Raw genomic sequence first — 26,159 nt, forward strand, 5'->3', positions numbered from 1 at the left:
GGAGATACAATTTGTTGTTTGTGATTAATTTAGAAACTATTAGTGATTGTTTTCCTCACTTATTCTGTTCCTTTCTGTGTGTCTTTTCGCTCAGGCTGTTCCCAGTATGTGTTTCCTAGGCCTGCCTTCAGCGCTGTACAGTTGGTGGGTCTTGTGTTCTGCCTTGTTGCTCTTTGTCTTTGCATTATCCTCTAGTGAGACAGATTGCCTTCAGTACGGGCCCGTGAAGAACAGATTATTTGGGGTGTATTTTTGTACACCATTTTTATTTTATGTTTCCGAGTTTTGAAGAGTTGTTTGCCTGTGACCTCAGTAGGTCTAAGAAGAGTTGTTCATTAAAGTGTTTCTGTTTTTACCTCTGCGGTTGGTAATGACAGCTCCGTTGTTTTAAATGCCAGGCCAGAAGCCAGAATCCTCTGACTATTTTTTGAAAATTAACTGCTGAGAGCTTGGAGGCCTCATTCCCCTTTGAACACATCTTTGTTTTTGTTTCCCCGCTTTAACCACATCTATACCTTGGCTCTTTAGCGGTGGTGAGATTCAGTCTGTATGAAGTACTGTTCTTATGTGTAAACCCTAACCCTTGACCCCTCACATAAACACTATTAAAAAAAATCTAGGTACCTTTCCTTGTTCTGTGAAGCCATTTCATATGCTAGAGAGGACTGCCTAACTTTTCCCGGGTACTTACTTCAGTTATGGAAGTAGTAACCCCTTTTGTACACCATTGGCAATGTAAGGTGTCATCAGCTAAGGATTCATAGGCTCGGGTAGAATCATGCTCCTGTATACCGCATGAGCGCTTAGGAATTGGAGAATATGGGGGGACTGTCTCTAGAATGGCTGGCTGGGAAACTCTCTACTGCAGTTTGAGAATTGGAGCTATGGTCTCAAACCACTGTGATTCTCAGTGAACACACTTGCAATCTGTAACGACCTGTTTCTCCAGGTCAGCAGGGCGCCCTGTTAGGGCTTCATAGGAAAGAGCCCTTCTGGCATGTGGAAATCTCAGTGTTGTTTATGTGTGCTAAAAACTGTCTAGAAAAATCTCAGAGGCACATGTGTGCGTGGATTTTGTGGTATGAGTTTTCATCCCTTATGCATCTGAGCTCTAAATTCCAAATAACTTTACAGCCCCATTAAATCAGACAGAGAAAGAAAGAACTGATTCTCTAATAAATATTGCACATTAAAACAAGTGCTTTTCCACAAGGATATGTACATTTAGCTAGGAAATCTGATTACTTCTAATAGCACAGAATACTTCAGGGTGATACGGCCAGGTGTTCTTCTGGACCCCCATGTGTGGTGATGGGGATAGAAGAAAAGATTACAGTCCTTTGCTATGATTTTATTTATTAAAACTATGTGGATTTAACCCTTTACCTCTAAGAGTGCTCTAAATGGTAGGCATAGATGCTGTAAGGAAGGAGAGGAAAGAATTTTTCTCACAAGGAAGCAGTAGTCTTAAAATGATCGTGTTTCTTTTTTTCTTTTGCATTTTTGTCACTTCACTTCCCACAGTGCTGTGGACCCAGTCAGGTTAAAAAAAAACTAAGAAATAATGTGATCACGTAAAAATGTATATATAATTTCCACATGATGTGATTCTGTTAAATTGGAGGCAGTGTGCAGAGAACGTCTGTGATCAAATCATAGAATAAATGTTTGGAGAAGTCAGAATCCTACATAACTTTCCTATAACTGGGATATACATGTCCTGTGCTGCTACTCATAACGCCTACTGCACACATTGGGATTTTAGGTCTCAGTGGCCATGGAGGATGTGGCTGTGAACTTCACAGCGGAGGAGTGGGCTGTACTGGGCCCCGCACAGAAGGGACCTCACACAGGAGCGATGAGGGAGACCTTCAGGGGCCCGGCCTCAGTAGGTGAGGGTGTCGGCTTAGGCCTCCCCTTTCTCAGAGAGCAAGTATTTCTTGCCCGCCTGCATTGTTCCAAGCTGTGGAACACAGGCAGTGAGGATGCTGGTGAATAAACTACGCTGGTCAGGTAACAGTAGACAGAGAACCCAATCGTTTTTCTGTAAGTTCAAATTTTGGAATCATTTCCTTTGGTCTGAATTTTAGAAAAAATGGGAAGATCATGGCATGGAAGAAAAATATAAAAACCAGGGAAGAAAGCTAAGGTAAGTTCCACTTACAATAGAAAGAGGTGTCTCATCTGAGAATCCTTGATATGTTAGGAAATTTTAAAAGAAGGAAAGAAGACAAACTATACTTCAAATTTACTTTATCTTAGAGAATTTTCACCAAAAGTACCTCCTTAATGTATGACATAGATGTTCAGTGTCTGCAAAATAGTTCAGCTGAAAACTGTAATAAACGCTATGTATGATTATCAGTTATAGTTTTGATAACAACAAGGGTGAAGTCCTCTCAAAAACATTCTTTATATTCAACTTGAAACAATTCAGAAAATGCAGATAACCACTTTTGTCGCTTATGATAAATCATAAAAATGTACTTCACATACCCCAATAATAAATATAAAATGGTTAATAAGGAAATCACCACCAGTGTGCTTCCTGTTTCCTACAGAAATCACAGGGTGGAGAGACTCTGAAAGTAAAGAGGGTGGTCAATAGGGAGAAATCTTCAGACTTATTCCAAATCTCAATCTGAACAGCAAAACTCCTGGGGGGACACCACATGAATGCAGTGTGTGTGTGGAAAAGTCTTTATGTGTCATTCATCCCTTAATATACACATGAGATGTCACACGGACACAAACCATATGAGTATCAGACAGATGGAGAGAAGCCATATACGTGTAAAGAATGTGGCAAAGCCTTCAATTACCACAAATTTTGTGAAAACCATAAGAGAAGTCATAATGGAGGAGAAAAGTATAAATGTAAAGAATGTGGAAAAGCCTTCCATTTTCTCCCGGCCTTTATAAAATATGAAAAGATTCATACTGGAGGAAAACCTCATGAATGTAAGGAATGTGGAAAAGCCTTCATGTGTACCACAACTTTGTAAAGACACATTACACACAGGGGAGATGTTCCTTGTAAGTGTAAGATATGTGGTAAAATTTTTAGTTGTCCCACTGCATTGCAAACACATGGAACAGTTCACACTGTTGAGAAACCCTCTCAGTTGAAACAGTGTGGAAAAATCTTTAGACGTTGTAAAAGCTTACATACACATCTAAGGACTCACACAGTGAAACCCTATGAATGTAATCAATGTGGTAAAGCTTTCATTTCTCATCTAGGTTTTCAAATACACAAATTCACAATGGTGAGAAAAAGTATAAATGTGAGGAATGTGGGAAAGCCTTTATGAGGCCTTCAGCCTATGGAAGACACATGATAATGCACACAGGAGATGCTTAAAAATGTGAGGAATGTGGGAGAGCCTTTAGTTGTTCCACCTCACTGCAAATACATAAAAGAACTCACACTGGAGATAAACCCTATCAATGGAAACAGTAGAAAAAACTCTTTAGATATCAACAAACTTTACATAAACATCTGAGGACTCACACAGGAGAGATACCCTATAAATGTAAGCAGTGTGATAAAGCTTTCATTTCTCATCTGGGCCTGCAAATACATGAAAACTCATACTGGAGAGAAACCCTATGAGTGTCAGGAATGTGGGAAAGCCTTTATTTCTCAAGGACTCAAACACACGTAATTAGTCATACTGTAGATAGATCTTATAAGGAATGTGAGAGCATTTCTTACTCCCAGTTGATTTCAAATACATCAGAAGGATTCATTAGAGAGAAACCATATGAGTGTAAATAATGTGGTACAGCCTTCAGTTATTCCTTGAAATTACATGGAAGAACTCATACTGGAGAGAACCCCTATGAGTGCAAGGAATTTGGCAAAGCCTCCCATCACCAAACCTTAGAAATACACATGAGATTGTACACTGGAGAGAAATCCTATCAATGTGAAGTATGTGAAAAGGCCTTCATATATCCGTCAGTTTTTCAGACACATGAGAACACATACAGGAAGGTAGGTTAGCATTTCCACAGTTCATTTTGAAGGCATGAATGGAGTCATACTAGAGAGAAACCCTGAAAATGTCAGGAATGTGGGAAAGCCTTAATTTCTTTATGCAAACCTCAAGCAACACATGAGAATGCAAACTGGAGAAAACAAATGAGAAGAATCTGTCATCCCACTTCCTTCAGAAGTCATAGAAGTCACTGAAAAAAACCGTGAGTGTAAACAGCACTGGAAACTTTTACTGTGAAAACTCCCACCAAAAAGAAATGTGTAAACATGAGAAAGCATCATGGAAATTAATCCACATAGAATGTTGTAGAAAACTTTTCCACATGATTGTTATAGAAGTTGCAAATACATTCTGTTTACCAAGCAGGTTTTTCGAAATATATCATTGGAATGTGGATTTCTTTTTTTTTTAAGGCAGAAAAACATTATCTTTATTTGCACATGACATTATCATCTATAAAAATACTTCAGCGGAATTTATAAAACTGCTTGAACTCACAAGTGAGTCCAGCAAAACTGAAGGACAAAGATCAACACTCAAAAGTCAATTATATATGCTAGTAATGTGCAAATGGAAGCTGAAATTATTTTTTCAAATACTCTTTACAACTGCATAAAAAATGTTGAACGTGTTGACAACATGTATGCAAGACCTGTATGTTGGAAAGTACAAAACAAGAAAAATCAAGGAAACCCAAATGGACAATATATCCTGTTCATGGGTTGGAAGACTCAACGCTGTCGAGATATCCATTCTCTTCAGAGTGATCTGTAGATTCAAGGCCATACAAATAAAATCCTCAGCAGTTTTTTGAAAGAAATTAATCTGATCCTAAAATATGGAAAGGCGAATGACATAGGACAGCCAGAACAACCCTAAAAGGAACAAAGATGGCGAATGAATACTATCTGACCTCAAGTCTCAGTCTAAAACTACAGCAAACAGGGTATTGTGCTCTTGGTGAGCAGATAGACAAACATGAATGAACCACAGTAGAGTACAGAAATAGACAAACACACCCGGACAACTGCTTTCCTTTTTTTATCAAATGTACATTAGAGTGGTTTCACTGTCCCCTCTCCCTCTCCTGCCCACTTCCCTCCCCTAGGTGACCGCTAGTCACTTTCCAGTGTCTGAGTCTAATGCTGTTTTGTTCCTTCTGTTTTTGCATTGTTTTTATATTCTACAAAGAAGTGAAATCACGGTTTTTGTCTTTTTCTGCCTGTCTTATTTCACTGGGCATAATATCCTCTAGATCCACCCATGTTGCAGATGTCAGGATTTCTTTTCTGGCTGAATAATCCATTATGTATATGTACCACATCTTTATCCAGTGATCTACTGATGGACACTTAGGTTGCTTCCATATCTAGCCCATTGGAAGTAGTGCACAAATGAACATAGGGATGCATGTATATTTTTTGAATCAGGGATTTTGTTTTTTTCAGGTAAATTCCTAGGAGTGGAATTACTGGGTCAAATGATATTTCTGTTTTTAGTTTTTTGGGTGACCCTCCATACTGCTTTCCACAGTAGGTAGACCAATTTACAGTCCCACCAGTAGTGTAGAGGGGTTCCTATTTCTGCCCACCCTCTCCAGCATTTGTTATTTATTTTTTGGATAGTGGCCCTTCTAACTGGTGTGAGGTTATATATCATTGTGGTTTTAATTTGCATATCCTGACTAGTGATATGGAGCATCTTTTCATGTGCCTGTTGGCCATTTTTTTTGGAGAAGTCCCTGTTCAGGTCTTCCACCCATTTTTTGATAGGTTGTTTTTTGTGTGTTGAAGTTTGAGTTCTTCATGTATTTTGAATGTTAACCCCTCATCATATGAGTCATTTACAAATACATTCTCCCATACTATAGGGTACCTTTTTGTTCTGATAGTGTCCTTTGCTGTTCAGAAGGTTTGTAGTTTGGAGTCCCAGTTGTTCATTTTTTATTTTATGTTGTCCAAGGAGATGTGTTCAGGAAGAAGTTGCTCATGTTTATATTTAAGAGGTTTTTGCTTGTTTTCTTCTAAGAGCTTTATGGTTTCATGACTTACATTCAAACCTTTGATCCATTTCAAGTTTACTTTTGTGTATGGAGTTAAACAATCCAGTTTCATTCTCTTACATGTAGCTGTCCAGTTTTGCCAACACGAGTTGTTGAAGAGGCTGTTTCTTCCCCATTGTATGTTCATGGCTCCTTTATCATATATTAATTGACCATAGATGCATGGGTTTATATCTGGGCTCTCTATTTTGCTGCATTGATCTGTGGGTCTGTTCTTGTGCCATTACCACACTGTCTTGAATACCATAGGTTTGTAGTAGAGCTTGAAGTCAGGTTGCATAATCCCCCCAGCTTTGTTCTTCTTAGGATTGCCCAGGTCATTCAGACTCCACTGTGGTTCTGTGTGAATTTTAGAACTATTTGTTCTAGTTCATTGAAGAATACTATTGGTGTTTTGATTGGGGTGCACTGAATCTGTAAATTGCTTTTGGCAGGATGGCCATTTTGACAATAGAAATTCTTCCTTTCCATGATTACAGGATCTCCATCTTTTGGGGTCTTCCTTAAAACCTCTCTCATGAGGGTCATGTAGTCCTCAGAGTACAGGTCTTTCACCTCCTTGGTCAGATGCGATTGTAAATGGAGTTGTTTTCATGATTTCTCTTTCTGCTAGTTCATTGTTAGGGTGTAGGAATGCAAGATTTCTGTGTATTAACCCTGCATCCTGCAACCCCACTGAACTCAGTCATTAGTTCCAATTAGTCCTTTGGTGGATTCTGTAGGGTTTTCTATGTATAATATGTCATCTACAAATAGAATTTAACTTCTTCCTTACCAATTTGGATGCCTTTTACTTTTTGTGTTGTCTGATTGCTGTGGCTAGGACCCCCTGGAGTGTGTATTTCTACTACTTTCAGAAGTGAATGTGGAGGTGAGATCTTTATGTGTCTCCTTTCAACTTAAGTTTAATAGGTAGTTTTATTAAGTCAGTTAACATTTTCTCTTTCCCTTTTGAAGTCTGTTGGATCTAAGAGTGAATTGAACTGTATTTATAATATGTAGTTACGTATAATTTAAATTTTGTATTCTGTGTTAAGGGGCCATTTAAAAATGGCTGTTTGGTAATTGTTGGGATATTCCTACTGGTCTTGTGTGGCAGTTCCTGGACATCCCTTATCCATTGTATATATTGTACCTTTTTTTAAGTTAAGGTATCATTGATATGCACTTATGAAGGTTTCACAAGAAAAACAATGTGATTACATTCACCCTTATTATTGAGTGTCCACCCCCATAACCCATTGCAGTCACTGTCCATCAGTGTAGCAAAATATATTGTACCCTTTTTACTGAGAAAGCTACTGTTTGAGGGAGGTGGGTATAGGAATATTTTTCCACTTTTTACATAATAAATAAACAGTTGAAATGAAACTTCATGTGTGGCTGCTTTATCAAAGAGTATAGTTTCATACAAATTATTATTTTCATTATTTGGGCCTTTGCTCTGTCTTTCATTTTGAGTGGTATTTGGTGAATAATCTTTGAATTAAAAGAGCCTTGTGATAGAACAAAAGAGATCTTGAGATATCCCACTGTGGGCAATGTGGGAAACTAGATTTTCCAGAATCATCCATCCCCTTTATGGGTCTGTATTAGAATTCACTCGTAGTGTCATTTGCAAGAGATTTGGAGTGCACAAGCAAAGAAGGCATTAGTCAGATTTTGGAACACCATTTGGAAGAGATAATAAGGAGCTTTAAAGGACCCTGTTTAAGTGTCCAGATTCTTCGCCCTTCTAATCAAGAGTATCCTCAAAACCACCAGTTGCTTGATTTCTGTTCTTAGATGTGTAGGTTTCCACCGTGTCCTCACAAGTTTCACATTGAATAGCATCCACCAGAGTTTGTAGTTTTGTCTAAGGCCTTGTGTCCATTGGGAATCTTAATTCAGACTTTTGTGTTTGGGAATGTTCTCTGATTCCCCTCTTCTCGAGATTATATTTGTATTAAGTTCACAGTTTTATGGGAAACCCATTATGCTGTTAAAAGTGCTAGTTCATATGTTTTCCTGATTCACGATGACGTCTACAGTGGCGCATTCAGAAAGAATGGCCTGGGAGCTTCCCTACTGGATTGTGCACTGGTTGCCTTGACCCAGTCCTTGTGTGTGAGCATTAGCCCCTTCGTAATGTCAGCGAGGCTGTGTGTCTCCTGTTATTTCTTACTGTAGTCACTCAGTACGGTTTCAAATTTGAATTTATTTAAAACTATGCTTTTGTCAAAGGAACACGTCTGTAGTTTTTTTCATAGAAATACTAATTTTTCTAAGCTGTCGTATGATGACAAATTTTATGTTTCTCGTGAGGATATATATCAAGATACCCCATTATAACTGGGGATTTCCATATAAATCTTGATGTTTTCTTAATCATCATACAGTATGTTTCAATATCGTGTACATACAAATTCAGGTAGTTTTTCCTCAAACATTTTATTTTTTATCGTGTTATAAGTTAACAAATTTTGTCTCAAATAATTTGTCATGCATTCTTTTTTTTTTTTTGCTATCATTAATATACAATTACATGGGCAATATTGTGGTTACTAGACTCCCCCTATTATCAAGTCCCCACCACATACCCCATTACAGTCACTGTCCATCTGTCATGCATTCTTAATACGAGAAACTTTACTCGGTTTTTCAGGACCTTCTTCCAAGTGACGTGTAGGATCACACTTGCAGTCAAAGGAGTATAATGAACTCTAATAAGAATAAGCACAAACCATAAAGGAGTGTGAGGTATAAAGTAACCAGGTGCTCAAAAAGACTTCTTAAAAGACTTTGGATTGTGTTAGAGGATTTAGTGGTTATTCAAGAAACCAAGTCATTTTTCTGTGTTGAATGCTGTGAGGAGGTAAACTTTATTCTATCATTGGTAACCATAATTATTTTTAAAAAGGCAAAAATATAGTGGAGATAAATTTGTAAAAAGCCCTGGTGATATTAGTAATAGGAATAATTTTATTGTTCAGAATTTTATATTTTACCATTTTTAGAGATACTGTTACAAACCCCCCTTATAAATGTCTTGATCTGTAATAGTGATCACCTTTAATGGAGGTACGTGACATTTTTCTCTTAATAGGAAAATAGTTGCCCTTACAGTGAATAGAGGCTACCTCCTGGTCCGCTGAAACAGCTCTCATGTTTCTAACACTGACTTTCTAACTTGAAAATAATTTTGTAGAATAAAGAAGCAACATGAAGTGGTACATTTCAATAAAGGGAGGAGCCTCAATGAGTGACAATGTCATTATTGATCAACTGAGTTTCCACCACGTCTTCAACACTGTTCTAGAATCTTCTTGGGTGTGGAAGTAACAGCAATGCAAAGAAGTCCTCCATTCCCGTGATTAAAGATATTGTATAAACATAAAGGTATAGACATGGTTCTTTATTTTTGCAATAAAATGTTATGTATGTGGAAAAAGTCATGTTTGGACATTTTATTTGGGCCTTGAGACTTGCTATTCATTTTGGCCACAATATCTGTGGTATTATTTGTGTTTAGCATCATCTAAGGATATTTATGTTTTTAAGTTTAAAAAAATTTTTATTTTGGTGTTGTCCAGAATTAAACTGTGGGGTTCCTTCCATTCAAGCAAACAGTTATATTCATCTAAACCATTCAAGCCCACACTAAGTATATTTTGTGAGTAGAGTGATATCTATGCAAATGTACTCTGGTATCTCAGTGGAAAATCCATAAAGAGCTATGGATATTTAGAGGAAATTGTTCAATGGAATAATTGAGGTGAGCTGTAGAAAGAGCATTATTTTTAGTAATATCCTAATTGTAGTGTAAAATATGTTAGTGATTTTCATCATAGGAGTGGCTGGAAGTCTTTAGTTTCAATAATCTGTAAGATCCTATAGCCTATGCTGGCGTTCAAAGGTTTCATTTCCATGTGCTTAGGTTTCCAGCACACGTTGCAGAAGAGTGGGACACAAAAGCACTAGCTGCTCTTACAGAGCCAAGGAGTGTGGTGTCCTGTGGAGGGAATTCATTCAGTGGCTACCACGTGGGTATTTTGTGGTGATGGGACTCCATCTTTTAATGGCATTATTACTCTATATTTGTGAAACTCCTAAATATAATGTAAAATATATATATTTAATACAAAATTAAAAACAATCACTTTTCATGCTAGGAAAGTAATAAACTCTCCTAAACTTTTTTATATGTTCGCCTCTTTCCACAACTGTGGAATCCTACTTAGAAATAATCGAACACCCAGACAAGAACCACATGGGTCACAAAGTCTTGCCAACTTGCCTTTCTGAGAACTCACCCTCTGGGATATCGCCCGCCCTCATCGCACACACAGAAATTGAGGCAGCGTGAGAGGAATCTGTCTTTGAGTGTAAACATCGTGGAGGGCGCTGTGCTTCTGAGCTGCATAGGGTTGTCCCCGGTGGGCTCTTCCTGGCTCATTGTCCCTCATGTGCATCAGCATCATTTCCGCCCATTGCTATTTTTAGACCATCCTCAGCTCTTTGTTTCCCAACTTAAGCCCGTCTGTTCCTGCTGTCTTGGAAACATCTTTAGAAATACATGCATGCCTCACTGGAGAATTTCTGTACAATGCCAGGGGCCTGTTAGCTGAGAGGGTGAAGCAAGCAGTGGTAGAATCTATACCATAGGCCCGTTCCCCTCAGCCACAGCAATCTTAGCTGTTATACATCGATATGCTTATGTATTCTTGTGACACTTAACTTTGGGGAAACAAATGGTTCTAGAGTTTTGCTGAAATAATAGACTTCACATGCTATTACCATAAATTTAGGTGCATTCCTTTACTCCTGAAAAAACTTACCCATGGTGGATATAAATGACCAGAAACAGTTATTAACTATTATTGCACACAGCTTGTGCATTTACTTCCGTCAACTGACAATCTTTTTGTAAGTAGAGGCACTGTAAGGCTCAGTTTATTCTCCAAAGTCAGCTTTCCATTTTACCTTCATCATTGCTGAACAGAAGTTGGGCTCAAGTCTCGGCTGGATTTAGTCAAACTACTGGCCATTGTGTCAGCAATAGTATTTCACACTTAATGAAGTGTAAAACATGGTTTTGTAAACACTCAGGAATTTTCTCAATTTTGTTTGTATATGATGTGATGTTACAGCTTTGTAGGGCCATTGTAATTTATTTTAAACAGCATTCTGATATGGGCTGTATTTTAAATGAATCGGGCTTGCATTGCAGTGTGAGGAGCTCTACCAGCACACTCTTCAGTTGAAGTCTTGCAAATTACCATTTAAATAATCATTTAAAAGTCTCTGGAATGATTGTAAAGGTAAGTGGGAAATGAGGAACATCTACTCACAGGATTCTCTGAAAATTTTGGACTAAGGTACGAATCTGTGGTATTTAAACCATGACTGCTCCGTCCTTCCACCCTCAGGTCACCTAGGTGCACACCCCACTCTAGCACGGTACAGCCAAGAAGACGACGTTGTGTTCGTCCAACTTCCTTTCGGAGGTCTTTTTTCTGGGAATAGGATTTCATTGTTTTTCATCCTGATCTAACTATACACATTCGATGAGAGAACATTTTACATAGCTTATGCTTGTGAAGTGGGGGTGTGCTTCTTGCACCCGTCCCCTACTCACATAATGGAGGTCTAGCATGTGTGCTGAGAACACTGGGACTCGGCTCATAAAAGGGTGGTCCCGTGTAAGGGGAAAAAAGCATTCAGCGTTAAGGCGGCATCATCCCTATCGATGTAACATTTTCTCCATTTTACTTTCTATCTATTTTGTCCCCATGGAAGGTAGTAACTTACCCATTTCCCCCACCTCCCAGCAGGGTGTCTTATAACTAAAATTTTATAGCTATAAACATACTAGTCAAACAGCTTTTTACATTTCTTCAACACTTGTTATTTCTGAAAGGACTAACTGTGAATACATCAATGACTGTGCCTTTTGATACCCCACAATAGCTCTACCTGCCTTAGCCCTTCAGGACACCACGAGCTCCTCGTCAGAAACACTCCCAGTATTTTGAAAACATTCAGTGATGTCTGTCTGCTTGGTATCAACTTCGGGTTTAATCTGTACAAATCCAACGTCCTCTGCGTCTGCTGAAACATCCCCTTATAATCTTCATTCCCATACCGGGCTTAGTCCGTAAAGATGTATTACAATGTAGAAAGCTATCAAGCGTATCGAGTATTTAGCTATGCAACCTTAGACCCGACACGGAAATTTTAAACCGTCTTTTAGAGCCAACATAACTTTCCATCAAAACTGCCCTGAATATATTTTAAGGTTGCTAACTTCAACTTCAGAATTCCTCATTTTCCAAAAACAGGAGAATTATGATCAATAACAATCTTTGTTTAAATCACTCTATTCCTAGGATGCTGGTCATGAAAGTTAAGTTTTAAACAGGCCAAGCAAAAAGCTAAATATTTTGTAAATGCCTACTATTCATATCAATTCATATTCATGCCAATTATGTAGCCTGTTCCATATATTACCAAATTCTGTATGTTAGTTTGTAATCCATTTCTTTTTTCACAAACACAAAGATACAATTTCACTGAAAAATTCGGTCTCTAATACACTATTATTTCCCTAATATGTGTAAAGTCCAAGTTCACTGTGACAATAACGTCCCCACCTATGCTTCGACTCTGTGTGTATTTCCTACATCTATCATTCAGTATTTCATACATACTTCCCTACCTGTACTTTGACTTACACATCACTCTGAGAAACTGATGCTTGCCCTATTTTCACACCTTTATGAATGCCAGCCCATCATTCCAAATTTTAAAAATAACACAGACTGAGAGATAGAAAGATGGATGTGCCGATGGACAGATGATCAATCAGGTATAATAACAATATGAAGTAGCAGAAACTAGGTGGTAGGCGTTGGAGTGTTCCATGTGGAATCCTGCCGATTTCACTGAGCATTTGAAAATGTTATGATGAAACCTTGGGAGAACAACCGCCCATTTGCAAGGCCCACCTTACCAGCCACCACAGGACCCCATTTTTCTCCAAGGCATTTAACCCTTCCTACGACCTATCAGTTGTTTATGTGTGCACAACTCATCTCCCGGCAGGATTCACGTTTGAATCATTTTTCTCTCATTCAATTCCATCTATTACATCATCTTGTACACAACGACCATTCAACACATGACAAAAAAAATACTTATGGAAAAAAAAATAGTCACTGTTTATTTTACTAATAAAATTGTTCTCACATAATACAGACAGCTATCATCTGCAATACATAGGAAACTGAACCAGAAAAAACCTGTCTGTATTCCGAGAAAAAAAATGGCCCAACCAAGTATTTGCAATCTAAGATGTTAGAATGATTCAGGGAAGTAGTGAGACGCTGTAGAGTCACTACAGGTTGTCTCCGTGTTGTATCGCCCTCCCCGCTCCCCACCCTGCATTATGTGTGCTGATCCCGATGCCCCTCATTCCCCTTCTCCATCCCCACCCACACTCCCCAGTCCCTTTCCGTTTGGTAACTGTCAGTCCGTTCTTGGGTTCTGTGAGTCCGTTGTGGTTCCCTCAGTTTTTGCTTTGATCTTATGCCCCACAGATGAGAGAAATCATATGATACTTGTCTTTTTCCGCCAGGCTTATTTCCCCGAGCGTAATACCCTCTGGCTCCGTCCATGTTGTTGTAAATGGTAGGATTCGTTTTCTTCCTATGGCTGAATAATATTCCATTGTGTATATGCACCATCTCTTCTTTATTCATTCATCTACTGATGGACACTTAGGTTGTTTCCATTCCTTGGCTATTGTAAAGAACTCACGTGTTATTAAGTTACTTAATTTTCAAGTGCCTGGAGATTTTCTAGATATCTTTCTAAAGGAACAAAACAGGAGCCGACTAAAAGAACCCAAGCATGGACTGACAGTTACCAAACGGAGTGGGACTGGAGAGGTGGGTGGGAATGGAGAAATAAGGGGGAAAACGGGCATTATGATTAGCACACATAATATAGCGGGGGGACACGAGAAAGGCAGTAAATACAGAGAAGACAAGTAATTACTCTAGCATCTCACTACGCTGATGGACAGTGACTGTAATGGGGTGTGTGGGGAGACTTGATAATGGGGGGAATCTAGTAAGCACATTGTTGCTCATGTGACTGTGTACTAATGACACGGAAATAAATAAATAAACAAATAATAACACGTGGGTCATGTCAAGAAAAATTAGTAAGTACATGAAACAAAATGAGAGCTCCCACCTCACAGGTCTCGCGACCAATGAGCGTGCAGCTTCCCGCGCATCCCCGCCTCCGCGGGAAGGCCGCCGCGGCCAGTGAGCGGGGGGAACAAGGCTCAGGCCCTCCCCCGACTGACAGCACTGGAAGCCAATGAGGGAGCGGTTCGGCGGGGCAGGTAGCCACTGGGCGCGCGCGCAGGAAACGTCTCCGGCGGCTGCGTAGTAGCTGCAGGCGCCGAAGCGGCCGTTTGAAGAGTCAGTAGGTTTGCGAGCTCCGCCTGGCGGAGCTGCCCACGCTGTTCAGTCCGTGCTCCGGTCCGCCGTCCCGTCCGCGCAGCGAGTCCGGCGGAGCCCAGATGGTGGACCGCCGCTGTATTCGATGCGCCTTCCTCCCGGCGCGCAAGCCCAGGCGGCACCGGCGATCGGCCCGGACTTCGAGCCGCCGCCCCGGCCGGACCTGCGCTCGTCCAGCTCTGCCTCCTCCAGCCTTGCACCGTCGTACCTGCTGCGGAGCGTCCAGAGCGGGCCCCGCTTCAGGGATGAAGGCGACAGCGACGGCTCTGCGAGTCGGAAGGTACGCCGCCGCGGGCCCCGGAGGGGGCGCGTGGACCCCAGCCTCCGCCTGCGGGAGCGGCGGACCGGTGAGGGGGCGGCCGTGCGAGGGGCTCGGCGGGCCCGCAGGCCTCGCGGGGCCGGGGGCCGGCCGACGCGGGTGGTGGACTCGCGGGGCCCGGCGTGGGGCCCCGCCGCCGACGTGACACTGCCGCGCGGGCCGGGTTCGCAGGCGGAGGGGGCGGGCCGTGCCGCGCAGACGGGGAGGCCGGCGGGCGTCTTGCCCTGTGCGCCGTTTTCAGTCGGCGGCCTCGGGGGCGAGGGCCGGGCGAGCCGAGGGTCGGTGGGACCCGCGGACGGGCTGCGGGGGAGAGGCCGCCGGACGCAGCGCCTCCAGGATTAACAACTGTTTCCTGAGGCTCCTGTCGTCCCTGTCATTTGGGATTACCGGTGCCGTTTCCTTGCTGGTCATTGGTCTGTTCAGATTTTCTGTTTCTTCCTAGGTCACCCTTGGAAGGTTGCATTTTCCTAGAAAGCTGACCATTTCTTCTAGGTTGTCCTGTTTGTTACTATATAATTTTTCATAGTATTCTCTAATCTTCATATTTCAGTGGTGTCACTAGTGATTTTTCCTTTCTCATTTCCGATTCTGTTCATGTGCGTAGTCTCTTTTTTTGTTGATAAGTCTGGCTAGGAGTTTATCTATTTTGTTTATTTTCTCGAAGAACCAGTTCCTGCTTTCATTCATTCTGTTGTTTTATTCTTCTCAATTTTATTTATTTTTGCTCAAATCATTATTATGTCCCTCCTTCTCCTGACTTTGGGCTTCATTTGTTCATCTTTTTCTAGTTCAGTTAATTGTGAGTTTATACTGTTCATATGGGATTGTTGTTCTTTCTTGAGGTACGCCTACTTCCTTCTTACCACCGCTTTCGCTGAGTCCCACAGATTTTGCGTTGTGTGAATTATTGTGATTATTTCTATCCATGTATTGCTTGATCTCTGTTTTTATTTGGTCATTGATCTACTGGTCATTTAGGAGCATGTTGTTAAGCCTCCATGTGATTGTAGGCCATTTCGTCATCTTTGTGTATTTCATTTCTAGTTTCATACCCTTGTGGTCTGAGAAGCTGGTTGGTACAATTTCAATCTTTTCGAATTTTCTTAGGCTCTTTTTGTGGCCTAGTATATGATCTATTCTTGAAAATCTTCCATGTGCACTTGAGAAGAATGTGTATCCTGCTGCTTTTGAGTGGAGAGTTCTGTAGATGTGTAAGGTCCATCTGTTGTAATGTGTTGTTCACTGCCTCTGTGTCCTTATTTTCTGTCTGGTTGATCTGTTCTTTGGAGTGAGTGGAGTGTTGAGGTCCCCTAAAATGAATGCATTGCATTCTATTTCCCCTTTCAATTCTGTTAGTATTTGTTTCACATATGTAGGTGCTCCTCTGTTGGGTGCCTAGATATTTATAATGGTTATATCCTCTTGTTGGATTGACCCCCTTTTATCATTACATAATATCCGTCCTTGTCTCTTGTGACTTTCTTTGTTCTAAAGTCTATTTTGCTCAATACAAGTACTGCAACACCTGCTTTTTTCTCCCTATTAGTTGCATGAAATATCTTTTTCCATCCCTTCACTCTTAGTCTGTGTATGTCTTTGGGTTTGAAGTGAGTCTCTTGTAGACAGTATATACATGGGTCTTATTTTTTATCCATTCAGTGACTGTGTGTTTTGATTGGTGTATTCAGACCATTTACATTTAGGCTGATTATCGATAGGTATATACTTACTGCCATTGCAGGCTTTAGTTCGTGGTTACCAAAAGGTAAAGGGTACCTTCCTTACTACCTAAGAATCTAGCTTAACTCACTTAAGTATGCTATTACAAAGACAATCTAAAGGTTGTTTTTTTTTTCCCCTCCTCATTCTTTGTATACTAGGTATGGTATTCTGTACTCTTTGTATGTCCCTCTTTATTACCTCTGGTGACAGCTATTTAACCTTAGGAACACTTCCATCTATAGCAGTCCCTGCAAAATACACTGTAGAGATGGGTGGTGCGAGCTAAATTTTCTCAGCTTTTGCTTGTCTGGAAATTGTTTAATCCCTCCTTAAAATTTAAATGATAATAGTTTCTATTTTTATTTTTTATTCAGTTGTTATAATTTTTTGTATGATTAATCTACAATTACATGAGCAACATTATGTTTACTAGACTCCCTCGATCGTCAAGTGACCCCCACTTACCGTTTATAATCAGTGTCGATCAGTGTAGTAACATGCTATAGAATCACTACTTGTCTTGTCTGTGTTGTACAGCCCACCTAATGCCCCCCCCCGACATTATGTCTCCTAAAAGCAATGCCCCTTTTTTCCTGCTTAACCCTCCCTTCCCACAACCATCCTCCCCAGTCCCTTTCCCTTTGGTAACTGTTAGTCCATTCTTGGTCTCTGTGATTCTGCTGCTGTTTTGTTCCTTCAGTTTTTCTTTTGTTCTTATACTCCACATATGAGTGAAATCATTTGGTGCTTGCCTCTCTCTGACTGGCTTATTTCACTGAGCATAATACCCTCTAGCTCCATCCATGTTGTTGTAAAGGGCAGGATTTGTTTTCTTCTTATGGCTGGATAATATTCCATTGTGTATATGTACCGCATGTTCTTTAGCCGTTCATCTACTGATGGACACTTAGGTTGCTTCCATTTCTTGGCTATTGTAAATAGTGCTGTGATAAACATAGGGGTGCATCTGTCTTTTTCAAACTGGGCTGCTGCATTCTTAGGGTAAATTCCTAGAGGTGGATTGTTGAGTATTTATGCATGTATGTTTGTCAGCGATATTGTTCTGTAACTTTCTTTTTTTGTGGTGTCTTTGCCTGGTTTTGGTATTAAGGTGATGCTGGCCTCATAGAATGAGTTTGGAAGTATTGCTGGTTCTTCTACTTTTTGGAAAAGTTTAAGGACGATGACTATTAGATCTTCAGTACATGTTTGATTAAAGTCAGCAGTGCAGTCATCTGGTTCAGGTGTTTTCTTCTTAGGTAGTTTTTTGATTACCAGTTCAATTTTGTTCCTAGTCATTGGTCTGTTCAGATTTTCTGTTCTTTCTGGGTTAGCCTTGGAGGGTTGCATTTTTCTAGAAAGTTGTCCATTTCTTGTAGGTTATCCAGTGTGTTGGCATATAATTTTTCATGGTATTCTCTCCTAATTCTTTGTGTTTCTGTAGTGATTTTTCCTTTCTCATTTCTGATTCTGTTTGTGTGTGCAGGCTCTCTTTTTTTCTTGATTAGTCTGGCTAGGGGTTTATCAATTTTGTATATTTTCTCGAAGAATCAGCTTCTGCTTTCATCGATTCTTTGTATTGTTTCATTCTCCTCAGTTTTATTTATTTCTGGTCCAATCTTTATTGTGTTCCTCCACCTGCTGACTATGGGCCCCATTTGCTCTTCTTTTTCTTGTTGTGATAGTTTTCAGTTTAGACTGTTCATATGGGATTGTTCTTCTCTCCTGAGGGAGACCTGTATTGCAATATACTTCCCTCTTAGCACCGCCTTGTCTGTGTCCCACCAATTTTGCGTAGTTCAATTTTTATTGTTGTCATTTGTCTCCATATATTGCTTGATCTCTGTTTTTATTCGGTCATTGATCCGTTGGTTGTTTAGGAGCATGTTGTGAATCCGCCATGCGGTGGTAGGCTTTTTCATTTTATTTGCGTGATTTATTTCTAGTTTCATACCCTTGTGGTGTGAGAAGCTGCATCGTTTTTGGGGGCTCGTCCGGGATAACTTCGGAGGTGAGTATAGGCATCCGAGCCTGCCTTTTCTTTCACTGTCCTTATAGAAGGAAGCCATCTATGGACCACAACATCGGGCGCTCGTCAGCCACTTAAGTGGGACTAGCCCGGCTGCCGATCTGAAAGTCTCGAGCGCCAGGTTCCCCTGCGTCTCCCTCAGTGGATCCCCCGTCTCCCTTGGGAGCCGGGAAAGTCACCTGAGTGGAGGCCAGGATTCCCCTTCAGAGGCATCTCCCTGGATGCGAGGGACTGAGGAAGGCCGTGGGCACCTGCGAGAGTCTAGGCTGAGGATGCACTTCAGCGGCTTCTCAAAGGCCCGCGTGTCTGGAATCAGACCCCGACAGCCCGACTGGGTATCCACGAGGAGTGTCTCTCTTTCTGTCTGCCTGACTTCCAGCCTGCTTCTCCGGGCCGCCCCAGCCTCTGGGTGAGGCAAGGGTGCTGTTTACTTCCTTTACTCACTCGATGTGTGCCTCTAACTTCGTCAGTGCCACGGACCCCGATGCTCAGCACCGCAAGGTAGGAGATCCATGTAGGGTGGGCTTTCCGGACTGGGGTTCCCTTCAAGGCAGTGAGGGATCTTCTGTCATTGTAAGGCGCGAGGAATAAGGCCCAGGGTGACCCTTTCTCTGTGTCCTGCTTCAGACCCACGGCAGATGCAGCTGGCTCCACAGACACGGGGAGGGCCGGCATGGTGGCTAGAGCCCGTCCAGGAGCTCCCTGAGACCCCTGTGCTGGAGCGACAGCCGGTGTCACCTGCATCAGCCCCTGCAGAGCCAGAGGATGTCCCAGCAGTGGCCTTAGCCCCCCTGGCAGGCCCTGAGCTGGAGCCCCAGGAGCCCACAGCAGAGCCTAGCAGGTCAGTCATCTTTGGAATCCCATGGGCGGCCTGACAACTGGGGACTTCCTATTCGGGAGGATGGGAGAGGATGGGGTCCCAGGACAAACACGCAGGGTCAGGAAGGAGGACGGGCAGGTGCCTGGACAGGCAGGGGAGGGCACAGTTGCCAGGCCCACACAAGGGTGGACCCGGAGGGCAGTGTGGCTGGAAGGACCAGGCTTCTCACTCTGCCACCCCCCGGCCTTACCCCAGCCCCAGGATTGGATGGGCTAGGCGCCTTGCCTGGGAGCCCGAGCATGTGCCCTGCGCCATCGATGCCAGCCAGCTTTCATCCACCCTGGTGGGCTGAGTCCTCCACCACTTGGTCCAGGAGGAGCACTTGGGGCCCACGGTGGCAGAGTTGGAAGGTGAGGGGCTGCGGCCAGAGGACCATGTAGGGTGGGCTTCCCGGACTGGGGTTCCCTTCAAGGCAGTGTGGGCTCTTCTGTGATTATAAGGCGCGGGGAATCAGCCCCGGGGTGACCCTTTCTCTGTGTCCTCGTCCAGACCTACGGCAGATGCACCTGGCTCCAGAGACACGGGGAGGGCCGACTTCATGGCTAGAGCCCGTCCAGGAGCTCCCTGAGACCCCTGTGCTGGAGCGACGGCCAGTGTCACCTGCTTCAGCCCCTGCAGAGCCGGAGGATGTCCCAGCAGAGGCCTCAGCCCAGGGGCCAGGCCCTGAACTGGAGCCCCATGAGCCTTCGGGCCTGGGGCCCAGGGCACTCGCTAGAATGGCACCAGGCGTGGCAGAGCCAGTTCCAGATCCAGAGCCCACCAGCCCCAGTGCTGCGAGCCCCTGGGATATTACAGGAGTGGTCTCAGGCCCCGAACTGGAGCCCCATGAGTCCTCGGGCACGGGGCCCATGGCACCTGCAGGAATGGCACAGGGCCGGGCAGAGCCACAGGTGGTCCTGGAGCCCACCAGCCCCTGTACCGTGAGCACCCGGGATTTGCCGAAGGAGGAGGAGCAGACCATCCTGGCATTTGCCCCACGCCTGGTGGCCGAGCAGCTGACCCTGATGTGTGCGGTGAGCGGAGCAGGATCTCAGGGTCGGGGGTGGGCTTTCCCTGTGTCACGGGCTGCCCCAGACCTGCCATTCCGACGTGGACTCCTGTGATCTGGGCACATGTCCCAGCTTCCCCACGGATTCAGCATGTGCCCTGGGAGACTCTCCTCACCCCTATGCCCTTACTGACCACATGGGGACAGTATGGCTGGCCCTTAGGGATCCTTACAGACCAATGAGAAGGAGCGGAGGGAAGGTGTGCAGAGCCTGGCTGGGCTGGGAGGGGCAGGGCAGGGGAGGGGTGCTCAGGGAGGTGCTGCCAGGGCCTTAGGTCCTCGGGCCATTGGCCTGGCAGGCTCCTATGGCCTCCGCACTTCAGAGGCCCCTGCCATGGACCTGACTGCGTGGGAGACACAGACACCAACAAAGGCCCTGGGTGGAGTTGTTTCAGGGGAAACTGCACCTGAGTGGGGATCGGGATCCACGGGGTGGCAGCATGAGAGGCAGATGCCCCAGGATGGCAGGGTGAGCCGCCTTGTGCCTCAGGGAAGACGTGAGTGAGGGTGCCTGTGAGCAAAGCCCCTCTGTGTCCCATCACTCTGGGGTCCTGTGCATCTGGTCCTGGGCGCCTCAGTGGACGGGGTCTGAAGTCTGGATGGCCACAAGGCTCACAGCACATCCCCAGCTGCCTGTGCCCCAGCTCTGACCAGTGACCCAGCCTGGGAACAGGGGCACCAGGGGCACAGCTGGATGACACCTCTTGTCATCCCCAGGAGCTGTACAGTAGGGTTGAACGTGGTGAATGCAAGGTCTATGTAGAGAGACATCCACTGAGGGAATCCATTGTACTCCTGAACCCCAACATCCTTAACGTCATCAAGCACTTTGGTACCACGTTTCATTTTGTCATCTCCTCCTGCCTCGGGGGCCCGAGCACGACAGCCCAGGACAGGGCCCGAGTGGTGGAGTTCTGGATCCAGGTGGCCAAGGTCTGTCATGGGACGGCCCCCGGGGTCCCCTCCTTTGCCAGCTCTCAGGATGGGTGCCTGTGGACCTGGACTAGCAGGCCCCGGGGGTGGGACAGCCATCCCTGGACCCTTCCTTGGGTTGAGCCACAGTCCTCCACCCAGGAGGGCTGCTCAGCAGGTACCAGGTGTGCTGGGCTCCCTGGGTGTCTATCTTCCTAAGGACAGGAGTTCATAGGGGGATAGAGCAGAGAAGCAGGCCACGCTCTCAGCTCTGTCTTCCCTCCCAGGAGTGTCTGGCTCTCAGAAATTTCGGGTCCTTCCGTGCCATCATCGTCGCCCTGCAGCACCCTCATGTACGTCGCCTGGAGAACACCTGGGGACATGTTTCCTGGTGGGTAGTCCTGTCCCTGGGACCGGGGCACCTGAGTGGACAGGGACACGCCTACATCTTGCGGTGTCCCTCAGTGTGCTGAGACTTCCTGGGAGGTGGCAGAGCATAGGGGCGGGGATGGCGGGCTCTTCTGGCTCCCTGTGGGTTAGGCCAGGGGTACCCGTGCAGGAATCAGTTTCCTCCAATGTCAGGTGTGGGGTGAAGCCCATTGGAGATCTGGAGCTTGTGCTCTGCAGCAGGAGGTCTCTGCCCCAAGGACAGCGACCTGGCCCAAAGCAGATTCGCCCCCGGGAGAACAGGGAATGGAGGCCCTGGGTGGAAACATGAAGCCCCCTCTGCAGGCCACAGATTTCCAGGGCTCAGGGCCGTGGTGGGAAGCCTCCTGTGGGGTAGTGGGCCTTCTAGGATCCCTGGGAAAAGGGGTCGGCCCCGAGACTCTCCGCCTGCTGGCCGCATGTGTCCCTCCTCCTCTCCCCTCCCCGTAGGAAGAGCTCCTGGATCTACAGAAAACTTAAAAAGAGGAACAAGGGGCTTAAAGGGAAGCAGCTCCTCGAGGTAAATGGGGGCTGGATGTCTGGAAGGGAGGGGTTCTTGGGGCAAATCCTCTGCTGCGCTGCGGCACAGCTTTGGGAAAGACTCGAGGAGTGCGGGGTGTGCAGGGGAAGTTGATAGGGAAAGTAGGGTCCCCCAGGCCCATGAGGGCCTCGTCTGTCTCCCTCCCTTGTTCTACTTGACTGCGGGCCTGACATCCACTGAGGACCCAGGGGACAGTCCCCCGGTCAGGGCTGGGGCTGGTGTGGCGTCGGCAGCAGGGTTGGGGCCTGTGGCTGAGCAAGGTCGGCTTCTCCCCTGGGTCCCCTGAGCCTGTCATGACCCCTCTGTGGCCTCAGGCTCCCCATGTGTACATGGAGGGTTGCCGTCAGCCTGGCGGGCGGGCCTCCCAGGTGAGCAAGGGTTCAGAGACCACAAGAAGTGCTTCAGCTTTGTGCACCCCCCTGGTCATGTGAGGGGAGCCGTGCTGATTGCCGGGTGACAGTGAGTGCTCAGGGCACCCTGGGAGGCAGAGGGGCCTCCCCTGACCCTCTCATGGCGGTGTCCATGGCCCAAGGACCCGCATGAGTATGAGTGTGTGCCGGAGGTGGGGTTGCTCTGGGCTGAGAGCCTGCTGGAGGTGGGGATACCGTAGGTGCCAGGGGGCTCGGGCAAGGCATCCATCCACCACGGTCTGGCTGTGGGAGGCACGTGGGAGGGGAGCATGAGCACCTGAGTGTCGTGCACCTTGCAGGACGCGAGGGCCATAGTGAGGAAATGGCACCAGTCCCCCAGGGCATCCCAGGATATGAAGAAGCAGGTGAGAGTGGGGTGGCCAGGGTCAGGGCGGTGGGGTGACCTTGCACCTGCTCCTGGTCCCACCAGCTCTGAACTGCCAGCTCTGGTGTGACCAGAAGGGGGGCGAGAGCAGCTGGGTACAGGGGGAAGTTGGAGGACAGGTGCCGGGCCCACAGGTCCTGGGAATGGCCAAAAGCCAGCCCTGGGAGGGCCCGGGAGGGGAGAGCAGGGCGAAGGGAAGGGGGGAGGCCGCACAGGGTGGTCCAAGGGAGCTGGGGGCTGCGGGTGTGGGGTTCAGGGGAGGCTCTGTGGGCGCCCCTGAGGCAGGTGGGGACTCATCACCTCCCCACCCCGGTCGCACAGGGCATGATCCCGCCGCTCGCACTGATCCTGTACGATGCCTTAGAGAAACAACAGGAACATCATGTGGATGTGAGTGACCCGGCAGGGCTCAGGGGGGCAGGATGGTGGGGTTTAGCGAGGAGAGAGCCCCCAGTGAGCCCGAACCTCTCCGCACCAGTCACCCCCTCCTGAGTCCCCCCTCTACCCCAGGACCTGGGCTTCTTGGAGAGGACTGCCAGAAGGGCCCACCTAAGCCCCGGTCCTGGCCCCAGGGCAGGCGGGGCTGAGGGCTCCAGGGGGAAGCCTGTGGGCAGGACTGGTCTCCCCGTCAGGCCCTGCCCAGGGGGAGGGATGCTGCTCCTTCAGAGCAGGAAGCACATCGGGGGCTGGCAGTGCCTTCCCGCCTGAGGCCTCAGCTCCCCAATGCAGTTCCCGCTTCTCGGTAGCCCCGAGCCCAGGCCAGGCCCGGGTGCTGTTTCTGGGCAGGCCTGCCCCTTGGAGAGCCCTGGCGGTCCTCCACCTTGAGAAAGGGTGGGGACGTACCGGCCTCATTCTGGGCTCAGGGGGCTGTTTCAATGTACTTTTGCCACCTTGCTGCCTTCCAGGGTGATGGTATAAAATAGAGAGTTGAGTGCCCAGTCATGAAAGGTGAGGGATGTAGTCAAGACCCCCTGGACAGGACCTTGTCTGGGCCATCCCCTGGGTCTAACGTGTGTTGAGAGTTAAGACACGGAGAGCTCAGGAGACTAAAGGCTTTGTAAGGTGGGGGATTGGGAGGCATCAAGGCCACCTTCCTGGAGGAGGAGCTGGAGACCCAACAGTGGGAACAGGCAAGGCTGGATGGCATTGGAAGGAAGGCAGGTTTCTGTGAGCATAGATTTGGGATCATCCCAGTGCCCCACTCCTCACCCCCCTCCTCGTCTGCATCCTGTCCTTCCTCTGCCCCAGGTCACTGACTTTGTAGTGGAGCTCCTCACATACAAGTTCCTGGCCAGGCAGTATGACCTGGAGCCCAAGGAGCACTTCCTGTCCTTTTTCCGGAGAGTGAAGCTCCTGCATGAGGACCAGAGGTGAGGCTGCCAGGAGTGGGGTGTGGGCTGTATCTGCCGGCAGGCTCTGGGGGAAGGGTCCCCTGCCATGGGGCTCCAGGGGCTCACAGGTGTCCCTCTGTCCTGCAGCTACGGCCTGTCCTGCCAGCTGGAGCCCCCAGGTCAGAGGGCAGGCAGAAAAGGACTGTTTAAGTGCTTCAGGTCCCTCAGGATTTAAACTTATGGGCCAGGGCCAGGTGAGTTTCTGGGCTGGGGCAATCAGCAGGGGGTGGGCTGTTCCCCAGCCTCAGGGAAGCTTTGGGCCATGCACGGTGTGGGGGCGTCCTAAAGACCGGTGCGGCTGCAATCCCGCTCCACTGCCGATCGGTTGTGCCAGACTGAAGGGTGGTTCCCGGCCCCCTCTGGGACCCAGTTTCCTCCTCTGTGAGTAGGTGACGCTCAGAAGCCTTCCCGTAACAGGGACTCCCTGGGTGCTGGTGATTGACAGGACCCTCTGCACAGGGCCTGGAGCCCAGAGGGCAGTGGGGATGGGGTGGAAGCAGGATAATGGGGGGAACCCGGGATAACCTGTCTCTTCTGCTCACCCGCGTGGCCCTGTAGCTGCTGTCATCGGGCCCTCGGCCCTGCTGGTGTCCTGGCTGCATGTGGAGGAGACCTTCTTCCCCTTCGGGCAGGCGGCACCTGGCGCCCCAGGACCCCAGCCTGCCTGCTGCTCCTCCTCCTCCCGCTGCTCATCCCGAGCCTCTGCCGGGGCAGCTGCTCTGGCACCTCCTCCGTCGGCAGACTCGGGCAGCTCCCCAGGCTGCCGCTGCATCCTCAAGGACCCGTATGTAGCTGCGGCGCACCTGGCCACCTTCGTGCTGTGTCGTCCCCTCTGCTTCTGGCCCGTTGGACAGAGGTGAGCCGCCCCACCGTGTGGAGGATGTTCCCCTTCGTACAGGTGGCCTCCCGCCATGACACCAACTTGTCCCTGGGCGCCGTCAGCCACTGAGTCATAGCCACAGGGTTCCAGGAACAGGTGGGTGTTGTTCTCACGAGGCCCGGCCTTTCCCAGGATGGAAATAGACTCAGCGCAGTGCTGCGAGGGACCATGGCCTCCTGATGCCCAGCGGAGGCATCCGAGGATGCAGGGGTGGCCGACTGTCACAGGGTACCGGGACTTGCTTACAGGGGAGCTCCCTGTACAACTTCCTCCCCTCATCCCTGAGAAATAGCCTCCCCAGGTGCAGTGTGCTCTGGGTGTTGTCTCTGAGGTTTATGGTTCCTGGGGGTTGGGGTCATCCCTGTGCAGAATATAATAAATGCTGAACGGATTGCCACCACACTGCTCTTTCTTCTGAAAGCTCTGCCCCTCCTGCGGACATCCTGTGCCCCAGCCCACCCCACCCCAGCCTCAAACTCTCTGACGCATGGGGGCCCTGACCTCTGCCAGGTTGTCCTCCATGCTCTGTCCTCCCCCCATAAGGTGCTGAGGAAGAACAGGGCGCTCCAAGCCCCAGGCTGGCACAACTCAGCAACACGGGGGAGGGCTGTTCAAACAGAAACTGAACCTTATTTCCTGT

At 46.8% G+C, this 26,159-nt stretch overlaps 1 protein-coding gene across 6 annotated transcripts in view; it reads left to right on the forward strand.

Moving 5' to 3' along the window:
* LOC108384620 (ral-GDS-related protein-like) overlaps positions 1–25,935 on the forward strand; it is a 41,992-nt gene extending 16,057 nt beyond the window's left edge. The window contains exons 2-14 of one of the 6 annotated variants that reach the window (XR_012124709.1): positions 18,564–18,628; positions 19,026–19,487; positions 19,722–19,876; positions 20,016–20,539; positions 21,292–21,507; positions 21,774–21,877; positions 22,363–22,432; positions 23,163–23,228; positions 23,570–23,638; positions 24,497–24,618; positions 24,727–24,833; positions 25,198–25,495; positions 25,652–25,935. Coding sequence is in view for 5 of the 6 variants with exons in the window: in XM_073220880.1 (XP_073076981.1) it covers positions 20,027–20,539; positions 21,292–21,507; positions 21,774–21,877; positions 22,363–22,432; positions 23,163–23,228; positions 23,570–23,638; positions 24,497–24,618; positions 24,727–24,814 (1,248 nt within the window). In the remaining variant the exon portion in view is untranslated. Of the gene's footprint in view, positions 1–14,728; positions 14,857–18,563; positions 18,629–19,025; positions 19,488–19,721; positions 19,877–20,015; positions 20,540–21,291; positions 21,508–21,773; positions 21,878–22,362; positions 22,433–23,162; positions 23,229–23,569; positions 23,639–24,496; positions 24,619–24,726; positions 24,834–25,197 lie in introns of those variants that run through there. The other 5 variants (XM_073220880.1, XM_073220878.1, XM_073220877.1 and 2 more) reach the window with 5 other exon arrangements.
* Positions 25,936–26,159: the final 224 nt, after the last annotated feature.

This window comes from Manis javanica, chromosome 13, assembly GCF_040802235.1.
Source record: "Manis javanica isolate MJ-LG chromosome 13, MJ_LKY, whole genome shotgun sequence".
Classification (NCBI taxonomy): Eukaryota; Metazoa; Chordata; class Mammalia; order Pholidota; family Manidae; genus Manis; species Manis javanica.